This window comes from Hydra viridissima, unplaced genomic scaffold, assembly GCF_058129835.1.
Source record: "Hydra viridissima isolate aposymbiotic clone 2 unplaced genomic scaffold, HvirCarnegie_v1 scaffold_2, whole genome shotgun sequence".
Classification (NCBI taxonomy): domain Eukaryota; kingdom Metazoa; phylum Cnidaria; class Hydrozoa; order Anthoathecata; family Hydridae; genus Hydra; species Hydra viridissima.
Window position 1 is genome coordinate 16,727,868 of NW_028324301.1, and position 22,900 is coordinate 16,750,767.

The following is a 22,900-nucleotide window of genomic DNA, read 5'->3' on the forward strand; positions in this document are numbered from 1 at the left end:
GTTAGGATGGCGCAGACTGAAACCATACTCACTTATCCAGTTATGTATCCAACGGTTGGAGAAAGTAATTTTCTCATCCTCTGGCACCTCATTTGGTTGTTGAGCAAGCCACTGTTCATAAAAAAAACTTGCATTGCTTGGTAAACATTTTCCTGGGTAAACTTGCTTTAAAGGTTCCACGGATATCTACAAACCACTCAAATAAAACTTGTCTGATATTTGGGATGGTTAACTGTCCTTCTCCTGCTTGAAAATAATTTGATTTGCTTGGAGGAGCAGTTACAGCATCTTATCTGCCTCAACTTGGTTTTGACATCTTTTCCCAAGTTTTAGGGCTTTTGTTAATGTGGGGTTATCATGTTTAACGTCTTTAAGATCTGAATAAAACTCTCTCTTGCAACATCACCTCCGCGTGGCAATGTTTTAACGTGTTTTCTTCTTTTTTAATTATAGTTCACTATTTGGGAGGTGGCTTACGGTCAAATGTGCATTTTTTTAACATCTGTTTTATCATAATTTCAATAGGATTTAATATGCTTATATAAGTTTTATAGTCTGGTGAGGAATAGACCAAAAGCTCATTTTCGACAAATCGAATTTTACAAGATTTTTTATTAGTCGACAATTTTTAAAACCTGATTACACTGAAAGTTTTTTACTTTATCAGTGACATATATTTTCTAATTCTTTCGCTTAATTTTCTTTTTTAGTTTTGAGTTTTGAGTTTTTTTGTTAATAACAAGTAAAAGTTAATAGAGGGGGGGGGGGGGGATCTTAATTAGCTTGGGGTGGGTGGAAAAGTTTTCCGAAAATTAATAAACGTCCCCTCCCGTGTATTAGGCACGCAAGAGTAGTTTCTGTTTTTTATAACAAATGATTTTGGTAATTACAACGTGTTATGTGTGTTGGGACTGTAAAACGACATATCAAATAAAGCTTGTAAAGTAAAGCTTGTTAAATACAAGAATGATTCTCTGTTTCAGTTCCTTTTTTTATTCAAAAATAAATTTGCAATAAAGATTGAATTAAGAATGAACGTAAATATACAAAAGCGTGTGTGCTTGTACAATTGCGTCTGTTTAGAATAACGTACAATAACTTTTTTAAAATAATTGAATAAAATCGTTGTCTACCGTTAGTTCCGTTTCCTACATTAAATGATAACGAAAAGTTTGTTAGATTTAGTTTATTATATGCATAGGCGCCGAGTTCACGGGGGCAACAGGGGTAGTGGCCTCAACTTGGTTTTGACAATTATTAGTATAAACTTCTGGGGGGGTGGGCACTGCCCCTGTTGCCCCCGTGAACTCGACGCCTATGATTTTATGTATAAATAAATCTGAGTGTGTTTATACAAATATGTACATACATGCATGTGTGGATATGCACACGTATGTAAATATAAATGCGCGAGTTATTTTTATACGCAGTTTTTATATTTAAAAATTGATATATATTTGCTCTAGGACTTTAACACCAAAATAAATACACTTGAAATAGATACACTTAAATTAAATACACTTGAAATAGTCTAATTTAAGCATTATCTGAAGTTTCTAAAAAATGGGATAGTTTTTCGTTTCTGAAGTGAAAACATTACCATCAGTTTTACATTACCTATCATTCTTTTCAAGCTATACTTTGTTAGTAATTAGAGTAATTATTTAAACAAGTTATGAGGTCCCAATTTATCAAGAGTAAATAATGAGAAAACGCAGAAAGACAAACAATTAATTTAGTTAAATAATTTGTAAAGAATCCAAGCGAACCTCTTCTTCCGACTCCTCCTTCAACTGCAAAATATCCAAACATCAATGTGCTTACAATTAAAAAATCATGGAAATTCCACTGAATGCAAATTGGTGGTTGTTATTACAATTAATAATACTATTTTTGTTAACATAATTTTTACTTTGTTATCAAAAACACTGTTAAAATATTACTACAACTATGAATAGCAATCTACTACAACTATGTACTACTATATATTACTACAACTATGTACTACTATATATTACTACAACTTTGTACTAAGACAATCAAAATAAAATTATTGATCTCACTTCTGTGCCTCTTTTTTCCTCTGAGAAACTTCGTGATACCAAAGTACTCTTAAGATTTTTTGACACCTAAATGTAGCACCTGATATAATGTCTCTTAAGTACATTTTAGTTGAGGTAAATTTCACTTGAATAAATTTTTTAATTATTATTACTTACATTCTGGAAAAAAGGGCCGTGTTTAAACGATCTTTTGCGTTTTTTTTTTTTTTTTGGGCAGGCTCTTGATAATATATTTTAAAATATTCGTTGATGTTTATTTGTTGTAAAATTTTATAACTTAATATTATTTCTTTATCTTATTGCTTCATATGACTGATTTCCAATGACCATCGAGAAATCTTTTTGTGGCAATATTTTTTGAAATAACATAGGTTGCGTTATTCAAATTTAATATTTAAATTTGTACTCGGCAAATAACCACCCTTTTTAAGTAATCTCTTTTTCCAATCTCAAATCTGTAAGAATTGCAGACGACCATTAAAAGTTTTATACAGGGAGACCAAAAAAATACTGGCTTAATTTTTGCTGCATTTTGTAACAAAATTATTTTAGCGCAATTAATTTTTGTTTTATTGAATTCTCCTCAACTTAGCATATTTTTGCTACGATAAAACCTCACTTAGCATACTTTTGCTATGATAAAACCTCACTTAGTATATTTTTGCTATGATAAAACTTGTGTTTTGTTTTCGCAGTGGAACTTTTTTTTTCAAGGAAAACTTCGCGAAATGCGTTTGCTCAACATCCCTCGATGGATTGTTTCTAACACCATCAACCAGTGTTTATACCGAAATGCGTTTGCTCAACATCCTTCGATGGACTTTTTGCTCAACATCCCTCGATTGTTTCTAACATCATCAACCGGTTTAAGGAGTTTTGTCTCGATGTGAAACTTACGGTAAAAGGAAGAAAAGCTCTACGGTCGCAGCGACCAGAGTGCTTTTCTCCCTTTTACCGTAAGTTTCTCTTCGAATCTCAACCCGATTGACTACAGTGTGTAGTCATCTTCATAAGCATTAGCATTTTAAATATTTTTTCCAGAAAATATTGCTAAAAAATGCTTCAGCTTGAGGTAACTTATAAATTCTTTTACTATTTAATGTGACCTCAATATTTGCAAGTATTAATTTGGTATGTTAATTCCCATTTTTCTTTAAAAACTATCTTAAGATCTACGTCGAGACAAGTAAGTTTCTTCCAAAAGCTACTCCTGTAGTCAATGTTATAAAACTTTTTCTAGCCTAACGCTAGAAATGTCGTAATTACGATGGAAATGTTACGCTACGACTATTTCAGCGTGACAAAGTTTTTCAATGTTATAAATAATTTTCAGCGTATTGCATCGTATCGTAATCTTTTCGTCATTTGTTTCAAGTGTGTCATAAGATTTCAACTCTATGAGTTGAATATTTTAGATGTCTGTGATTCAAATTGGCGGACAAAACAACAAGGTTTTTGGTCTTGCAATAACAATAACAATAAAAATTTATAAATTGAAAAGGTAATAATTTTTAAAAATTTTATTTAATTATCTAACATCATAGATAAATGTTTAACACTTCATCTTTTATACCAACTAAATCTTAAACTTATATTTTTTTAATTCATAATGTTTTGGTTGAATATAGACTTTTCCAAATGTATGTGACTTTCTAATAAGTTCTTGATTCGGGTTGACCCTCCAAAAGTTGAACCTGAGCCTCAAGCCAAGCTTGAGCTTGACAATTTTAGCCTGTTGATCATGATTGATTCTGATTTCAAAATTACTTGTTACGGACAAAATTACTTGTTACGGACAATTTTAGCCTGTTGATCATGATTGATTCTGATTTCAAAATTACTTGTTATTTCTAAAATTCAAATTCCCCTAATCTAACAAAAGTTTCAATATTCAAAAATTTAATTCACTGAAATGAGAACCCCCATACTTTCATTCAAAATTTTACTTCAAATTTTGCCCCCTCCCCCTCCCTTGATTGGCTTGGGCCCTGCTTTGGGAAATACTGGAATAATTTAATGCCACCGCCTGATGTCGTCAAACTAATTGGGAATTCAAAATCGGTAGTTAAAAATAGACAATTTCTAAGTCTTAAAATATTTTTATTTTTCATTAAAAATAATATAATATAAACCAATTATACTTTTACTTTGAATCTCAAATGGCAAAGAATAAACTTTGTTTTATTAGTATTATCTTCTGTTAAAAAAAGTTAGAGGACGCCACTTACCTTCTAATACTTAATCAAAACAAAAAAAAACATATAGATATTGCACAGCGCCATATATCATTACGACAAAAATTTGAACTAACGCTGGACTTTTTGTCGTACAGTTTTGAGCGTGACTTACGATGCTTCCAGCGTAAGTTACGCCAAAAAAGTTTTATGAAATCGATTTTTTTGTTTTTACGCTAGGAACTGCGTAAATCACGAGCGTAACACGTTTATAACATTGACTACTGGAGAAACTGATGAAATTTGGAATGCGAGCTTTGATTAACAATATATTTTTCATACTTTAACATAGCGGCTTGGAAACTAGTTCGAGGCACTTTTCTGAAATGGTTATAGTCTATTTATCTATTTACCAATTGAACTTACAATTAACAAAACTCCTAATATTTGGAAAAATGACACTAAAAAGATGACAATAAAATACACCTTTTTTTAGTTTATGTAGGCGTGAGCGGAATGATTGTCATCTTAAAGTGGTTACAAAAATATCATTTTTTGACTTATTTTTGACGGGCAATATTCTTTAAGAATTTTCCTGAACGAAAAGTTATTATTTAATACTGAACTTTTATACTGTGCGGAGCGATATAAAAGTTGTTTCTATTGATCTTACAGAAAGTCGCGTTGTTTTTGCTTCATATTTGTTTTTGTTGTGTGATTGATCAAAAGGAAACTTTTGAAGAAAGTAGTCATTTCACCCTTTTAGAGAAGTTATAAAACTGTCAGATACATTTTGAAAATACCCTTTTATTATTTTTGGTTTTTCCCTAACCGTTAGATCATTCCCTTTGACGCAAGGGAATCAGCATGTGAGAGACTATTTTAACCTTAGGGGACAAATATAAGGTATGCGTTTCCACACTATTTTCATAATTTTTAATTTATTTTTATTGATTTTATTAGAATTATTTTTTTAAAGCAGCATATCCGGATCGTTTACTTATTATTGCTATACTTTTTATCTTGCAAGAATATTAAGATTTAAACCTTATTTAGTGTACTGGTTAATGTTAGTTCATAGTTTAAAATTCAGATAATTAAAAGATTAATTACCTAAGGTTTTAAAAGAAAAAAAGCAAACATTATGCTTAGTCAAAAAAACTGTTTTTGGGTGTGTTTTGTGAATTCTTTTTTATTGCAAAAGTTTGACTAAGTGTAGCAGCAACATTTTTTTTATATTTTAGAGAAGCATAGAAATGGGATCAAATGCAACAAATGAAACATTCAAAAATTCTTCTACACTTGTAAAATTTGACCCAGTTGCAAAACTCCTTGAAGAACAAGCCTTAACTTTTTTTCTTGTTCTTATTTTTTTATGTGAGTTGTTTTGTATTGATTTGCTTTTGCATATATACATTCTTGCTAAACTTTTGCCAATTTGCTTGTTTCATTTAAAGCTTAACTGTAATGCAAATAAGTATTAGTTTAATTATCAAGTTGTATATTTAATAATCTTTAAAATTATCAGTTTTTTTTTTTTATAGTTAATCATTAACAAATCATTCATCAATGTCAATAACTTATATAAAAAATTAGTTTTTTTTTAAAATATTTAGCTTTAAATTTTTTATGGTTTTGTTTTTGCAAGGTTCTCTTCATGTTGTTTGTAAAACAGTATTCTAAAAATAACCTGAATAAAATAACCTATTTTTGTAGGTTAGTTAGTATTCAATTAATAAATATGTCAACCTTTTTTTTTAAATTTAAAGCATTTTTTTTTTTTTTACTGATATTTAACTTTTTTAGTGATTTGTGTGATAGCCATCACTTTTTTGCTGAACAACAAGCTTCATTTTATACCAGAAGCACTTGTTGTCATGATATTTGGTAAATGTTTTTTTTTTTTTATGATTCAAACAATTTAAAGATGTATGATTAAAATTCATTCTTGGCTTGCATATATAAGACAGAAGCAGATTGAGATATTTAAGAAAATTTATTTTGGTAAAATTACACAACTGATAGCAATTCAAATTAAAACTGTATGTAAAGTATTTGTTTTTCTTAGGTGTAGCTATTGCTGTTGTAGTAAATTTTCTCTTAGCAAATATTGGTGTTGATGTGAGTAAATGGAAGGTAAAAAATTACGATCAATTAAATGTAATCTTTTAATGATTTGTTGCAAATAAATCAATTTCTATATAATCCCTACATTAAATTATGTTAGTACTGATGTTGATGCATATAGTGATGTATAATATATGATAATAATGGTATAGCATTGTGTTATTTTCAAAGTTTTAACTATATTTCAAAAACTTTTTTGTATTTTTTCAGAACCTGGAGTCATTTCACCCGGATATTTTCTTCTTAGTATTGCTACCTCCAATGATATTTGAATCAGGTTACACCCTGCAAAAGGTCCGTTATTATTTTATTTATCAATACTTTTTACAAATTTTATTTTTTAGTGTGAATGTTTATTTATTCTCAAACTCAAATTAGTAAATAATTTATACAGGTTTCTAAACATTCAAATTCAGCCAATTAGATAAATTTGTTAGTTTAGTATTACATTACACACACTGGTGTATATTTGGAGAAGGTATTCCTATGATAAATGGTGAAGATATCATATTGTATTATGTGTAGAGTGAGTATATTTTAGCCTTTCAAAAGAGCACTTGTAATAATTGTTGGATCGTGTTCATTAAACACTTTTGTTCAGATTACAAGTAAAATAGTTAAACAGTAGTGGTTTAGTGATCATTTTGGTAGTAATCATTACATAAAAACTTTTAATTACAGAACGATTATTTTATTTTCTGGCCTTTTAAAAAGATTGACATTCTTTTTTTAGGGAGATTTTTTCAGTAATATTGGGGCTATACTAACATATGCACTTCTTGGTACAACAGTGTCTACAGTAATAGTTGGTTTTTCAATGTATGGACTTGGTCAGGTATTTGGAAAATAACTTCATTTATTGTTTGATTTTTTAAAATGCATCTTTAAGCTGTTAATTATAACATTTATTTTTAGTTAGGTTGGGTTTATGAAGTAGCTGGAGTTGAAGCGTAAGTAACAAATGAATTGCTAGTTGTTAAGTTTCTACAGGCAAACAAAATTTAAGCCACAAAGAAAACTAAAACTTTTGCATTTTTGCTGAGAATTTATTATATAAAAGTAAACTTGTAAATAAGTTTCTTTTGAAAAAGTAATTTTAATAAACACTAGTTAACATTCATTTTGCAACCATTACTTTAACTGGGAGCAAAAAGATGAAATAAAAATATTCTAAAACATTTGCAAAGCAGAAATATGTAATCAGAAGGGTGTATAAGAAACTGGTTGTCCCATAAGCTTTTTCTTCAAATAATTTACCTTATATCCAGTAAAACAACCTAAAAGATGTTTTTCAATAGTAAGATAAAAATGAATTAGTTGTACCATTAGTTGCATCTAACTCTATACCATTAAAGATAAATCATTTTAAGTAAAATTATATCTAGATTTGCTTTTGGTTCTTTGATCTCTGCCACTGATCCTGTTTCAACTCTAGCATTATTTAGCGCAATGAATGCAGACCAAGATTTATATGCAATAGTGTTTGGTGAAAGTGTCCTAAATGATGCAGTGTCTATTATTTTAACTCTGTAAGTGAAGATTTTTATTAATGTTTTTTAATATTAAAATTTAAAACAAAGTAAGTTTTTAAATATAGTTACTATAATATTAATATAAATATAGTTATAATAATAATAATAATAATAATAATAATAATAATAATAATAATAATAATAATAATAATAATAATAATAATAATAATAATAATAATAATAATAATAATAATAATAATAATAATAATAATAATAATAATAATAATAATAATAATAATAATAATAATAATAATAATAATAATAATAATAATAATAATAATAATAATAATAATAATAATGATAATAATAATATTTAACAGTTTTAAGACCAATACTCTCTGTAGCATGTAAAGTGTTTTGATCTATTTTAGAAGTTATATAGTTGTATAGAAATAATAGTAAACAATAAGAACACAATGAGAACACAGTAAGCACACAATAAGGATTATCTGCAATGGAAATAATTTGCACACTACCTTGTCATACACATTTACAGAATAGCTGTAATTTCTAAACAAAACCGAGTGAACCTTTCTAGGTGCAAGCACAGTGATTACTTTCACAATTTTGTCATACTTATAAAGAGCATTCTGTATAGTTGTACAGGCTATTTTTTTAGCACCATGAGGGTCATTATTTGTTTAAATCTCTCTATTAGAATTAAACACACAAAGTAGTAATCATATAAAGTATTGTTTTATGCACAATAATTAATCACTTGCAAAATACCCAAAATTTTGGAAAGCCAATTTATTAAAAAATTTTCTTGCATGAAAAATTTTGATTTCTTTTTTAAATTCGATGTAAAAAGTGTCAAAAACACAAAAAGCATTTTATGTAGTTAAGTAACACAAGTAAAAACTATTTTGTTTAGAACAATAATGAGTGCTGCTGTACAGATAGATTCTGGTGTTGTTCACTTCAGCAGTTTAGCAGTTCATTCTCTTGGAAAGTTTTGCATGATGTTCTTTTTGTCTTCTATTATTGGTATTTTTTTTGGACTTGCTAGTGCTTTAGTGAGTGCAGTTTTTTTAAATTTCATGCATTTCTTGATAAGCTTAATATTTTAATAGCACTAACTTTAATTAAATGATCTTTTTAGTTGTTGAAGTATGTTCGAATGCATAATCATCCATCATTAGAATGTGTGACCATGATTATATTTGCTTTTATGCCTTATGGGTTTTGTGAAGCCATTGAGTTATCTGGTAATTTTATTAGAAAAAGCGAGTGCAAATTTAAAAATTGTACTCATTTTTTTCCTATTTCTAAGGTTAAAAGTTGTTTGCTCACATTAGAATAATAATTGTTAACTTGGATAAAGTAAAAGTAATTTATTATGTTCTCTGCCATTTAAGAAACCATCCAGAAAGCATTTATAAACTAAACTTATTGTTACTAAGGACTGATTGAACTAGCTTTAAAAAATGTTGGGGAGCTCACACAAAAAGTTCATTGTTTATCAGATTTGGTAATATTTATTGCATATGTATGGAGCTGCATAGCAACCTTATAAAATATTGATGTCACCTTTACATCTAAAGCAGATTAACTAATCTAGACAATGTTGGTGAGTTATAAACAGTCACAATAGTAAGTCAGTATCCAATATGTAAATTTGATGTTAAGCATCAGTGTTCCATTAAAGTGTTTTACTCTTTTGCTTTTTACTTTTTTTTTAATTTAGTGTATTTTAAATCCCAGTAATTTAATGCACAAAAACCAGAAATTTTCTGAGTAAAATGCAACTTTACTTGATGAAAAAATATTTTTCGAATCACTTAAAATGTATCATTGTGTCTTGTGGTTCATGTATTTACTATTTATGAACTATCTACTATTGAAACATTGTAACTTGTATCTTTTTATAACTTCACTATTTTCTTTCAGGTTCTACCACCTGCTATCTTTTTATGAGGTGCAAAAAGTTGATAATAAAAATAAAGAGAAGAAATTTCAAGAAAAGAGGGATGCTCTAGCAGTGGCTAATAAGTCCTACACCATAAGAGGATATTTTGGGTCTATTAATAAAAATAAAAGACTTGATAGTCTCCCCCAAGGTGCATCATCAAGTCAACAAAAATTGCTGACTTTAATGAATCAACAAAGTGGCCTTCACAAAGTACATAATAATAGGAATTTGACATCATCCTAACCCTGGCAGTTGTCCTCTTTAACCTCCTGTTTCACGTTATTGAAAATGCTGGCTTTAAAATCTTTGTCCACAAGTCACCCAAAAAAGTCCAATTGCCTTATCCAAATACAAGATGCCAATTATTTATTGCAATCTAAGGCATGATGTTGAAAAGCAATTTGAGAGAGACATCCCACATTGGAGTTTTCACAAAAGATAGATGGATTGCAAGAAAATGTGATCCCTTAGTCAGTCTTAGATTGCATTGTTATGAAAGACTTTGAACTAAAAAAGTTGTCTTTGGATTTCCAAAACTTCATTGGGAGACATACAGGGGTTTGGCTCAAGGAGTAGAACACATGATTTCTTGATTTCCTGCTCTTCAGAGGGAAGACCTTTACATAGTTTGTTAATGATATTGCAGCCAACATCAAGAAAGCAATCATGGAAAACAAAGTGATCAATGATCATCTAACTAGTGCTGATCATCTGCTCAATACTTGCTTAACAAAAGTTATAGAAAAATCAGAAGTACTTAATGCTATAATCAAAAAATGTAAAGGACTTGCTCAAAGGACCCATCAAAGTTCACTGGACTGACAGGATATCAAGAAATTATGTGCGGCAGCAAATATAGAACCAGTCAAGATCATTTAGTCTGTGGTACCAAGATGGAATTCCAACTTCATGATGCTTAAGTCAATTCTCAGACTAAAGGTTGGTTTATTGGTTGCTTTTGAAACCCTAGACAAACCAGATCTTCAAAGTTTGGTTCTGGATGAGTTAGAGTGCAATAGTATTTACAACATTTTACCTTTTCTGGCAAAATGTAAACAATGCTCTGGTTTCTGGTCTTCACAAAAAAGGTGACTATGCACAAAGTTTAAAAAGTTGTAAAAATTACACAAAGGCTCCTTCTAACCTCAAAGATTGGGAGAAAACGTATGAAGGTGAATCATGAGTTACCTCATCTCACACCACCATCACTACCAGAGATTAAACAGTAAGAAATCTCTAAAACCAAGACTTAAAGTCTAACTAAACTAAAAAAAGAGGTGCACCTGAAAAGTTTTCTCCAAGTCAAGTACCAGAAACTCAAATTGTTCCTGAACTTAAACAGCAACAACAGCTACAGCAATGACACTTTAAGACAGTTAACAGACTCTAGTTCAACAAGAAGGGAATGATGGGACTCAAAGTGAAGACCAAACTCAAAGTCTCTCTCTGTTGATTCCAATGACACTCCAACAAAGATAAAGTACTAGTAAGACATGTACCAGAAAAAATCTGCGCGTGTTCTGATGTGGTGTTTACGGAAACCGTACATCATTTAAAATAGCTAATTGTTTTAAAATGTGATTGTATTAATGTTGTTCAAAATTTAAACAACTCTGTTATTAAAACAATTAGCTTTAATTGAAATGTCATCAAATCAAGATAAGAAGCGAGAAAAAATTTTGAATTTTCTCCTTGAAAATCCTGGTGTATCAAACAAAACTATTTCTAAAGAACAGTGCAGAGCGTTGTGAAACGATTTAAGGACACTGGTACAATCATAAGAAAATCAGGAAGTGGAAGAAAAAAATGTTTTGTTAGACGAGATCTTCGTAAAAAGGTAAAAGATGCCTTAGACAGAAAACCGGAGATTTCTGTTCGAACATTAGCGAATAAATTTAAGACAAAAGCTTACACTATACAAAGAGTAAAGAGAAATTGTGGTTATAAATCTTATAAAAAGAAAAAAGTTCCTCGTGAAGAAAAGCAAGAAAATGTCGCAATTCGATGTTTAAAGCTGCTCTATAAAAAATTATGTGCTAAAAAATCTTGTTTGATTATTGATGATGAAACTTATTGTGCTGCATATTTCCGATCTCTTCCAGGACACCAATATTATTCAGCAATGAATCGCAAGAAACTGAATTCCAAATATAAATGCATTGGAATGCAAAAGTTTGCTAAAAAGTTCTTAGTTTGGCAAGCAATTTGTGAATGTGGTGAAAGAAGCTCTTGTTTTGTGACTACGGGAATAATTAACACCAAAATATACATAAAGGAATGTCTCAAGAAACGTCTTTTGCCGTTTTTAAGAACACACACGGGTAACCCGTTATTTTGGCCCGATTTAGCATCATGTCACTACTCTGGGACAACTTTAAACTGGCTTAGAGAACATAAAGTAGATTTCGTTGAAAAACACTGCAATCCACCAAATTGTCCCGAACTACGTCCTATCGAAAGATATTGGGCTCTTGTCAAAAGAAAACTATGGTTCAATGTAAAAGAAGCCAAAAACATTAAAGACTTCAAAAATAAATGGATGAGAGCTACCAAGAATGTCCAGCCGAAGACTGTGCAAAAGCTGATGTCGAGTGTAAAACGCAAAGTGCGTGCGTTCTCACGTACAAAACTTCACAAACTTTCTTAAGTGAAATTTAAAAATATTAATATATGTACTTTCAAAATATACATAACATTCAATATAGAAATACAATAGTTAGATAAATATCCTTTATAAAGTCCGCGCAGATTTTTTCTGGTACAAGTCTTATTACTAGCAAAAAAAGCAAAATAAAGTGACATGATAAATTCAAAGGAGAAGAGGAATGAGAAAAAGAAGTACAAAGCATCTGAGGTTGCAAGTCTTTTATTACAATCAGATGATGAATTATCTGTGATTAATTTTTTATTAATAACTTGTTTGTTTAAAACTTAAAATGTAAAATTTCGTATCCTTGTTTAATAATTCGGTAAGAAAAGTGGTTAATAGTGATAAAAGCGGTAAATTTGTGTATTACGCATTTTTAAGCAAAGTTAACGCGGTAATTAAGCAAACTTATCGTTCCAGTAAAAGTTTTTTTTACGCAAACTTACCGCAGGTTTTTTTACGCAGATTTACGCACTTTTACCGCGGTAACGCCGATGCTTAGTTAACATAGTTTTAGTATTTTTTAGGTTTCTTTTAAAGGTTTTAGGTTTTTAAAACCAGTCTGCTTGACTTGAATTAACTTTACTATTCACTATACTGGTACTCACCAGAGGGAGTGGCTAAGAGCCATCATTTTCAATTTTTCTTCCTTCAAATTCTTACCATACAAGTTGTACTAATAATAGTTACTCTTACTTTAAAAGATTTTTTCTCTGTCTAATCAACTATCAATAATAAAGAGTTACGTTGTTAAATTGTACTTTTAAGCTGTCCAAAGTATTTTTCAGTTGAATCTTTTTTTTTTTTTTTATCACTGTAAATTTCAAAAGTAAAAGTTTTAAAAGAAAAAGCAATTAAAAGTAAAAAAAGCCCACATAATGGGGTAAAGTGGGGACATAGTTTAAAAAGAAATTAAAAAGTATAGGTCAAACTATACTTTTTAATTTCTTTTTAAACTTTTAAAAAAAGATAAGCTGAAGTTTTCAAAAACACACCATATCCTGTGTAAAAATTGTGTAAAAATTTTATAGATTGTGTAAAAAATTTTTTTAAAAGTGGGTTACAGGACTTCAAATGTTAGCACCTAAACTTTGCCATATCTGTAGAATCTCTGAAAGTGTTTAAGAGTAGAATTTCCACACTTGACTTTTTCAAACTTCTTTCTTTTGAGAGAAGAGCATTGGTCATGTACCCTCAAAAAAGAGCAAAAAAAAAGAAAATGATATATCATATACTTTCAAAAAGGTGTAAAGAACGAAGAGGATTGATCATAAACTCTTATACTTTCAGACATATTCATCCCCCTCCTTCCCCCTCCCATTATTTACATACTTCCCAAAATCAAAATATTTAATATGATTATTGCTCATGGATTGGTACATCCATTCCAGCATGTTTTTTTCAAACTGAAATACATGTCTAAGAATATTAATTACACTTCTGAAGGTTGTTAGATGTTTCAAAATACTCTAAATTTGGGGGCAAAACATCCAGATCCAGGGGCAACATTCTAGCTGAAAGAAAAAAATAATTACTTTAGAAAAAAATTATTTTGGGTGAATCCATGAGCATTGTAAGGTTTCTTTTCTAGATTTTAACTTTATTAACTTCAAATTTGTTTTACGTTTTCTTATAGGTATTATGGCAATTTTATTGTGTGGAATTACTATGTCTCATTATACGCACTTCAACTTATCTCCCCTCACCCAAATAACTGTTCAGCAAATTTTTCGTCTGATGGCTCTAGTTACAGGTTTGTTAAGTTTTTTTTTATTAGGAAAACTAAATTTCTTTTTGACTGAGCTGGTTATGTAAAAAAAGATAACGGGCCTTTTTACTTGTACTTAAAAAAAAAAAAAAAAGAAAAATAAAGAGTTTACTCATGTAATTCGAGTATTTTATATTTGTATGAGTATGAGAGCTGGTTTTGAGTTAAAAACTTTTTTGAACGTTTGGATTGTTTGGACGTGTATCCTTCATATAATTTTCATCTTTTTCCTAAATGGAACTTTTTTTTTTTATTTTTCTACTTTTTATCATTTTCTAATATTATTCTGTTTAGAAACAATCGTATTCCTGTTCTTGGGTATGGCTATCTTAAATGGACCGCACCTATTTGATATAAGATTCATCTCTTGGTCATTGGTAGACTTAAAACTTTTTTCAAAAAAATAGCAAAACATTTTTGTTGTTTTTACATAGTACAGTCCCAAAATTATGAGCACTGCTTATTTAGATCTTTTTCATGACTTCGTATTCGTTGACAATTCAAGTTGACAGTTTCGATTATAAAAATAACTAAATGGATAATCTTAAGTCAACAAATAAAAAAGCTTTCAATGTTGTCAATGTTTCCACCAACCCATTTTGAATTTATACTTTTTGTAAACTTGCATTTCAAAGCATATAAGTGAAGTGAAGGGGAAATTTGAAAATAATAGAGTAAATTTTAATACTCACATTAAAATTAATACATTTATTATTACAATGTTAAAATAAAACCAAAAAAAAAATTTTTTTAAATGAGAACTTTTTTTTTTTTTGACACCAGCTGACATGTCTGATTTCAAGAGCCGTTGTGGTTTTTCCGTTATCACTTTTCTTTATTTATTGCCGACCGAAAGAAAACAGAATCTCGCTTAAAGTACTGTTTCTTATTTGGTTCAGCGGTGAGTGTCTCGCTTTATTTTTATATAAAATAATCATTTTCTATTTTTCCAAAGTTGTTTTTTTTTTTAAAAAAAATTTATAGGAAGAAACTTTTAAACAAATAATAGTAGAACTTTATACAGTTATGATACCTATTAGGGTTACGTGGGGCTGTGGCGTATGCTCAGAGTCTACATCTTCCTCTTGCTAATTCTGAAACTCAGAAATTAATTATTACCACTACGCTCGCTATTGTTGTAGTTACTAATTTAGTACTTGGTGTATCTACATTACCCTTAGTTAAGGTAGATGTTGTTTGATGATGTTCTGTTTTTAGTTATTTGTTTTTAAATAGTCGTTTACTAAAATCTTTTGTTTTTTATTTTGTAGTATTTTTATTTATTTTTTTTTAGTTACTAAAAGTTCAAAGAAAGCACTTTAAGTCAGGCTTCAGTAAGTCATTGAAATTAGGTCGTATTGTAGGGCCCTCCGAAGCTTCGAGTCAAACAATAAAGTACAAAGCGCGTTATGGAAAATCTCCTATGAGTATCATCCGCGGGTGGCGACGATTTGATAAGAAGTATTTAATGCCGTTTTTTATAAGACAAAATGATTCACAGGTATTTTGATTTTTTATAAGACAAAACGATTCACATGTATTTTGATTTACAAAGTTGACATAGACATTTATTTTGTTCAGCAAAAATACCTTAAATAATAAACTTGACTCTATTTGTATAACAATCGACTTTCATAGGATTACACTGCTGCCGTGACTCATCTGATTGACAGATGGGCTGAAAATGAGGAGCGAACAGCGCATCAGTTTCTAACGTCTTCTGGAGAAATTGATGAAAACAGTCCACTGATAGTTCAGCGGACCCGAAAAAATATTGTGCGCCCTGTGCGAAAAATTTTGCGCGACGTCGACGAAGGGGGAAGTAAGACTGAAGATGAAAGTGACAGTGGGATGACTCCTATAAAAAAAAGTGATAGGGTAAAGTTATCGTACCTGTGTCGTTTATGATTTCTTTATATCTTAAAAAAAAACTTTTTTAAAAAAAAGTGGTTAAAGTTATAATCACCGCAAATTTGCTGTTGTTAGGCTTGTGAACTAAGCAATGTTTAATAAACAAAATTTTCAATAAAATTTAAGAGATCCGTAATAAACATTATTTTTTTAGATTCGATTCGAAGCTATTGATGAAAGCGCTGAGCACGAGGAAAGCACAATTTCCAGTTGCAACTACGGTTCGGTGAATGTAATTCCTGACGACAAAAAAGACAGCGCGCTATGAATTACTTCTTTAAAGTTGCATTTTCACGTGTTTTTTGTTTTCGTAATGAGAATTTTTATATATATATATAAATTATAATTTTGTTAACATATAAATAACGAGATCATTTTTGTATTATGTAATGTTAATAAGTCTTTCAGAGTTGATAACAATCTGTACATTTATCGCTACGGTCGTAGTGAATCTCAAACGTTAAGTGGATCATCCAACGATTTTAAAAAATAGAGGCGTCCAGCTTTTCTTATTTCTTCTTATTTCAAATTATTATGAAAAAGTAACCATACATAGAAGAAATTTTTTTTCTTCTTCTTTGCATGACGTAAAAAACATTTCTCTCAAACTGATGTTGAAGTTCACCAATTCAATATTTCTCTATCCTTCATGTTTTATTTCTTTATCCTTTATGTTTTAACAACTGTCGTTTATAGCTATATGTCGTTTATAGTGTCTTTTGTGTTTCTTAAATAAATATTAGCTCTTTTATTAATAAAAAAAAAAATCTGAGATTTTCTAAAATGCATGACGCGAAAAATCTTAATAAACAGCGATTAATTAAAGTAAATGATTTTGGAGAAATTTGAAACTTTTCAGATAAGTCGAATTTTTTTTTAAGCAAGACAGTAAATCGAGTTTTTGCTGTTGAATTTTGAAAAAACTTTGAAAAGCATGACTCTATCCCTGGAACTGATTACAGGCCAATCAAATGCCAGTTTTTCCCTAAAGTTATTTGACACAGAAAAAGTACCACTGCCGGAATGAGAATTTACCATGAAAGAAGTCACGCTTGTCTTGGCACGGCGATCTTTCGCATATAGATTTTCCTAATATCCGTGGATCTGGAAATTACCAAATAGTCAAACAACTCCAAGTAACCTATTTGAAATGTTATATACAATGCGAATTCACCTTACTTTGTAAACATAAACTTGTGCGTTATACAGTCAGAACGTTGTTCTTTTGTTTTTAAAAAAAAAAAAAAAAATGTTGTTTTGACAAAATCATGCAAATAAAATTCATTTTAATTTTTTTTTGACAATTAGGAAAAATAAGACCTGTTTTATCAAGAAAAGTAAAAAGAGAAAAGTTCGTTATTTTTGTTATGGAGAATTTACTATTTAAAAAATCAGTCTTTTTTTAGAACTTTAAGCCGAATGCGTCGCAAGATTCCAGGGGCCAATGCTATAAACAATTCGAAGTTTTTTTCGAGAAAAAAAATCTTTCGTAAAAACGCAATTTTTCACGTACGAAAAAAAGTTCGTAATCTCGAAGAATTTATCGCTGTTTGTATTTTTTTCGGCCATTGCTATAAAGCATAAAACGTATACGTCACTAAAATTCACGAACTTTTTTATCCGTAATACATAGTAGTTATATAATAGTAATTTTTATTGTAATTTTTATTTATTAGGCCTAATTAATGAATTTTATTAGTCATTAAGTATGCTGTGCTGTCTATTCTACTTTTATGAATATTTTTACATTCTAGTATTTGGTGTTTAAAAAAGCTGTGTAAAATTAAAGTAGGAACATGAATTTAATTTTTTCGGGCGAAGACTTAGATTTCGAAGTTGCAGAAAATTAGCTTCGCCACCGATTGCCTCGAGAGGTTGGTGTTTAAAACATTACTTAAAATTACTATATATATATATATATATACATATATATATAATGATTTTTTATCGAACAAAATCAGAAATCAAACTAAATAGGCGCAGAAATTATATTTTTGTTTTGTTTTTCAATATCATTTTAGTTTAATGGTCGCTTTTTTAACGAAGATGTTTCTGACAACGTTTTTCGAGAGCAGTATCGAGTCCCAAGAGCTGTATTAGATTTTTTAGAAACTAGGCTTAAAGATGATTTGCAACATTATACTAAGCAATTTGCAACATTATACTAAGCATTTCTTCATTTTATTGGCACAAATGTTTTTTTTCATGTTCTCAGAGACTGTCATGGAATCTTTACCAACACAATTTATCGTATTATACACAGTGTAGGGGAAGCTATTTTCAATGTTAGTGTATTAAGTTAATAAAACTATTGGAAGTATATATATATTTACATATATATATATATATATATATATATATATATATATATATATATATATATATATATATATATATATATATATATATATATTTAGATATATATAAAATTGATATATACTATACATTACATCATGTTATCACTGTTAATTTTATATACTGTAATATATCTCTGCTGTTTTTGAATAGAATGATTAAATTGCCATTATTATTACCCTTGTTATATATCATTAGCACTGTTAGTAGCTTACTTTACATTAGTTTATAACTATTTGTATATAAACTCGAATGTAAAATCTTTATTTAGAAATATGATTGATTGATTACATACTTATATTATGTTAATATATACTATATATTACATACTTATACTATAACATTTGTAAATATATATATATACATATATAAAATATAATGTAGCAATACATATTTTTATTTAAATAGTTTGCTAATTAAAACATACTAAGCTTCCCAAGAAGAACCTCTTTGTTTTCTCTGATCTTTATTGCTAGTAACATTTTAAGTTCTTTAAACAGCATTTTATTTTGTTGTGTATTTGTGTATTATTTTGTTGTGTATTTGTGTATTATATGGCATATTTATCAACTCTTTATACTTTTCTTTAGTCAAACACTATGAAAAATTTGTTTAACCAGAATTACTATCGAAAACCTTCATAAATAAGTATGGAATTTTAAATTCATGCATGCATTGTTAACGAAGCACAACAAGGAACTGAATAATCGATTAAATGCAGATTTTAAGTAATTAGTTTATTATGAAGTTACCAAAATCCTTTTAAGCTTTATCTATAAAATATCTGCATAAAAACACAAACAAAGAATGTTCAATGATTTTGAAGCGCTAACGTTGTTCCAACAATGGCCGCCAAAAATCACGAAGAAAATATCTAAAATTGAGATCAAAAATCTATCTGAAGTTTTTTTTCGAAAAAACGCATTTTTTATCTGAAAAGGCGATTCCCTTGTTCGTTTATAGCATTGGATTTAATAGCGAAGTTTTTATCTTAAAAACGGAGTTTTTTGAATGTTTATAGCAATGGACTTTTTTTTTCTTCGCTTTTTACGGTAAAAACTTCGTGTTTTACGGAAAAAACTTCGTTTTTTATGTTTATAGCATTGGCCCCAGGTCAGCAAAATTATTTAACTGTAAAGAAATAATTGCATGTCTGTATTTTGTTTAAATAAAAACGAAATAATTTCTTTCTGTATTTTGTTTCGTTTTATAAAACTAGGTGTTTTTACTGTTTGTTTCTTTAATATGAAGTAAATTTTTGATATCGCTAGAAAATGATCAGACTCAAATCGTAAACGAAGTTTACAAAAATGAAATTATTTTCTATAATTTCAAAGTAAGTGAAGATAAAATAAGGTTATAGTTCTTCGAGCTGTAATAGTATAACTGGAATTAATTAACTAATAGTAATTAATAGTTCTTCTCGTTTAGATGAAAAAGTTATTATGGGATAGTGTAGTAAATATTGGAGTATCTAGAGTCAGGAAACGGTCAGCCAATGTTTGAATGCGTTTAAAAAAATGGTGAAGATAAAATTGGTATGTCTTTGTCTGTGAATCCGAGGATCGCAAGTTATGGATTAAAAAACTTCCAAATGCAAACTTGGTGTTAACAGATTATAAGCGAATTTGTGCTCAGCATTAGCCTAAAGATGCAGAATTAAATAAAGTCAAAGGTGGTAGTTTTGTTCCAGTGCATCCTCCATCAGTCTTTAAAGGTATACCAGTGTCTTGTATTCCAATAGTGTCTAGAAAACAAGATGTCACTGGGTTAATGTGCTATGAAAGAATAGTTTACCTGATGAGTTCGAAAACTTCAAAAAAATGGATTTTTTGAAAATTTGAAGTCAATGATAAATAACTGTGAAGAAAAATTTTATTTTGTTGAAAAAGAAAAAAAAATATCTTTAATATCATATGAACATGGTGGACCAGTACCTAAGTTTTCAATATATATAACTTCAGAAGATTCTGGAGATATTTATTTTCTTTTTTAAACAAAGGAATTATTAAATATTATTCTCAACTGGAGAATGCTGTCAGTTATGTTATTAATAATGAAACAGATTCTAAGCGAGCAAGTTATTTTAGGCATCAAGTCACCAAAACCAATTAAACGACAAAGTTTTAGATCAGTTCTCAAAGTTTTTTGTGATGAAACAGTTGCAGCATTACGTGTAAAAATCCCTGAAGCTAAAGATACTGCACTTTTTATTGAAACAGTAAAGATTAGAATAAATGATATTCGAAGAAAGCCAATTACTTCAGTCAATGGCAAATAGATTTCTTAGAGAACTATATTTCTTATTGCAAAAAACTTCTAAAAGATTAGCAAGCTGTGCCAAGTATTTTTTGAATTGCGGTGTATCTTATATATTGCTAGGACATATGCAATCAGATGCACTAGAAAATCAATTTAGGAAATATCAGCAAGAGTCAGGTGACACATCTGATAACTGTTCAAAATGTTATTCAAAAATTTAGAATCGACAAAACTGGAAAGTTGCTAGACGAGCAAGCAGATTTTACAATATTTCCTCCTGCTCACCACCATTGTGATAACTGTGAACTTGATGTGGAGTTTGATATATCAATATGTGAAAATTGTGAGGTTAGTTGCCAAATGAATGCAAACAAGGGCTTTTATATATTGCAGGTTTTATTGCTTACAAACTTCCAGAATTACATTTAATTTTAGAAGAAACAGACACCTTTGATATGTTTCAAAAATATGGAACTTTGATTAGTTCTTTAAACAGGGGAAGACTAAGAGAACCTTCTGACAATTTAGTCTACATTGTTATTTATTGTTTTTTTTATATTTGAAGTGACACTTGTGAATAAAGTTTCACCATTGCTGTGCAAGAGAGGATTAATTGATATTTTTATTAACTGCAATAGTAAAGTTCAATTGCTTGTTCGAAGTGTTAAAAAAATTTGCTGCATTTTGGCAAACATTTTTTAAAACAATTATTGTAAAAAACACTGAAGATTTTGGGAAGGAATATTTAATAAAACAACCAAAACTTTCAACTTCAAAATAAAATGCTTTGAATTAAAAAAGTCAAAATAATTTTAACAAAATAAAGTTAACATATTTGTTTGTTTTTATCAAAAAAATTATTATTTTTGTCACAAGTGTTAAACAGCTAAAAAAAAAACGTGCAGTTTATGAAAATGAGATTTAGTCATTTTTAGCTAAACTCTTTAAATTTTTATTGTAATTAACTTATTTATAAACGTAAAAAAAATTCCCACAATATTTTCTTCCGAAATTTAATGAAAATTTTTTTTTGTCCTTATAAAACTCTTTATGTGATTCTGAAGTTTGTTTACAAAAGCAAGGATAAAAAATAATTTTAACCGTAAAAAAGTCGGCCTTCGCTAATTTTACGGTAAATGAGCTGTCGCGGCATGTTTATGAAGACCTTAAAATTACGGAATGAAAAATCTTATAAAAATAAGACCGAATGATAAAACACGGACGATCTCGAAAAATTTACTTAATAAGTCAAATAGAAGATCGCCGTGTGGAAGAAATAGAAAAAACGACTTGGAAACTGAAGAATTTGCATCGGCAGTCAAGGAAGCAGAAGAGTATGAAAGACAACGAGATGTGTATATCAGTACACAGGGCACTTTACTGCAGCCTCACACCAAGAAAAGAACGTTGATGACTGGAGATTCAAGAAGACTCATCATATGGAGATGAGACACCCTTGTTCTATCGCCGCCAACTTGAGTTTGATCATAACCGATGGAAAAGCTCATCTGTTCCCTTCAGCTTTATGGAATGAAAGACTCCAAAAATGGTCCTCAAAGTATCTACCAAAGTTCTTAGTCAAGAGGGCAACAACTTTTTCAGGAATAAACTTCCTTTTTTCTATAATAAGGTGAACAAAGCTATGGATTCCAGGCTAGAGGCTGATCTTCCAGAATGCGAAAGTGTTACATGTGGACCAGTCGCAACAACCTTGCAATACATCGACAAGGATTTCAATCAGAAAAATGTTGTAGTGGGTTATGCTCTTTTTAAGGGAAACCACAAAAGTGCTGCAATCTCAAAAAACTTTAAAAAATTATTGAAGAGGTTCCCAGAAATCTTCCAGATGCAGCATGAGTTGCAACACATGGTTTGGAAGCAAAGATCAATGCAGCAATCCCGAAATCCTTTCTAATCACCAACATTCATATCTTAATTGACCATTAAATCAATCTAGTTATATTCAAATTGTGTTCTAATTGTGTAAATTGTGTTCAAAGCGGTAGAGTTTAAAAAACCACCCACAAATGTGCAAGTACTTGATTCATTCAAAATCTTTTTGACACAACTCAACAACAGTTTAGTCAACAACGTGTCTGAGTTGCTCTGGAAGCCATTAAAGAAGATCCAACCTCTTCACTTAGCTACA

At 29.5% G+C, this 22,900-nt stretch overlaps 1 protein-coding gene and 1 long non-coding RNA gene across 6 annotated transcripts; both read left to right on the plus strand.

Annotated features, from left to right (window-relative positions):
• The first annotated feature begins 4,893 nt into the window (after window positions 1-4,893).
• On the plus strand, window positions 4,894-16,422 carry LOC145197834 (sodium/hydrogen exchanger 8-like). 5 transcript variants are annotated; one of them, XM_090078600.1, is made up of 17 exons: window positions 4,894-5,143; window positions 5,482-5,614; window positions 6,044-6,124; window positions 6,306-6,373; window positions 6,575-6,658; window positions 7,098-7,199; window positions 7,280-7,314; window positions 7,750-7,893; window positions 8,771-8,912; window positions 8,999-9,104; window positions 14,092-14,208; window positions 14,518-14,600; window positions 15,007-15,124; window positions 15,264-15,409; window positions 15,518-15,724; window positions 15,862-16,101; window positions 16,289-16,422. In XM_090078600.1, exons 2-17 carry the CDS (start codon window positions 5,494-5,496, stop codon window positions 16,400-16,402), a joined length of 1,908 nt encoding a protein of 635 aa, XP_089934726.1. In that variant the 5' UTR covers window positions 4,894-5,143; window positions 5,482-5,493; the 3' UTR covers window positions 16,403-16,422. The 5 variants fall into 5 exon arrangements, 4 of the variants coding, with proteins under 4 accessions (XP_089934726.1, XP_089934729.1, XP_089934727.1 ...); XM_090078601.1 differs by lacking the exons at window positions 4,894-5,143; window positions 5,482-5,614; window positions 6,044-6,124; window positions 6,306-6,373 and adding an exon at window positions 6,807-6,890 and having other exon boundaries at window positions 6,587-6,658; XR_016449781.1 differs by lacking the exons at window positions 14,518-14,600; window positions 15,007-15,124; window positions 15,264-15,409; ... (1 more) ...; window positions 15,862-16,101; window positions 16,289-16,422 and having other exon boundaries at window positions 8,771-8,883.
• A 516-nt stretch (window positions 16,423-16,938) lies between these two features.
• LOC149892241 (uncharacterized) lies at window positions 16,939-21,360 on the plus strand. Its single transcript, XR_016449782.1, has 3 exons — window positions 16,939-17,574; window positions 19,603-19,825; window positions 19,907-21,360. It is a non-coding gene; the product is annotated as an uncharacterized LOC149892241 (long non-coding RNA).
• Window positions 21,361-22,900: the final 1,540 nt, after the last annotated feature.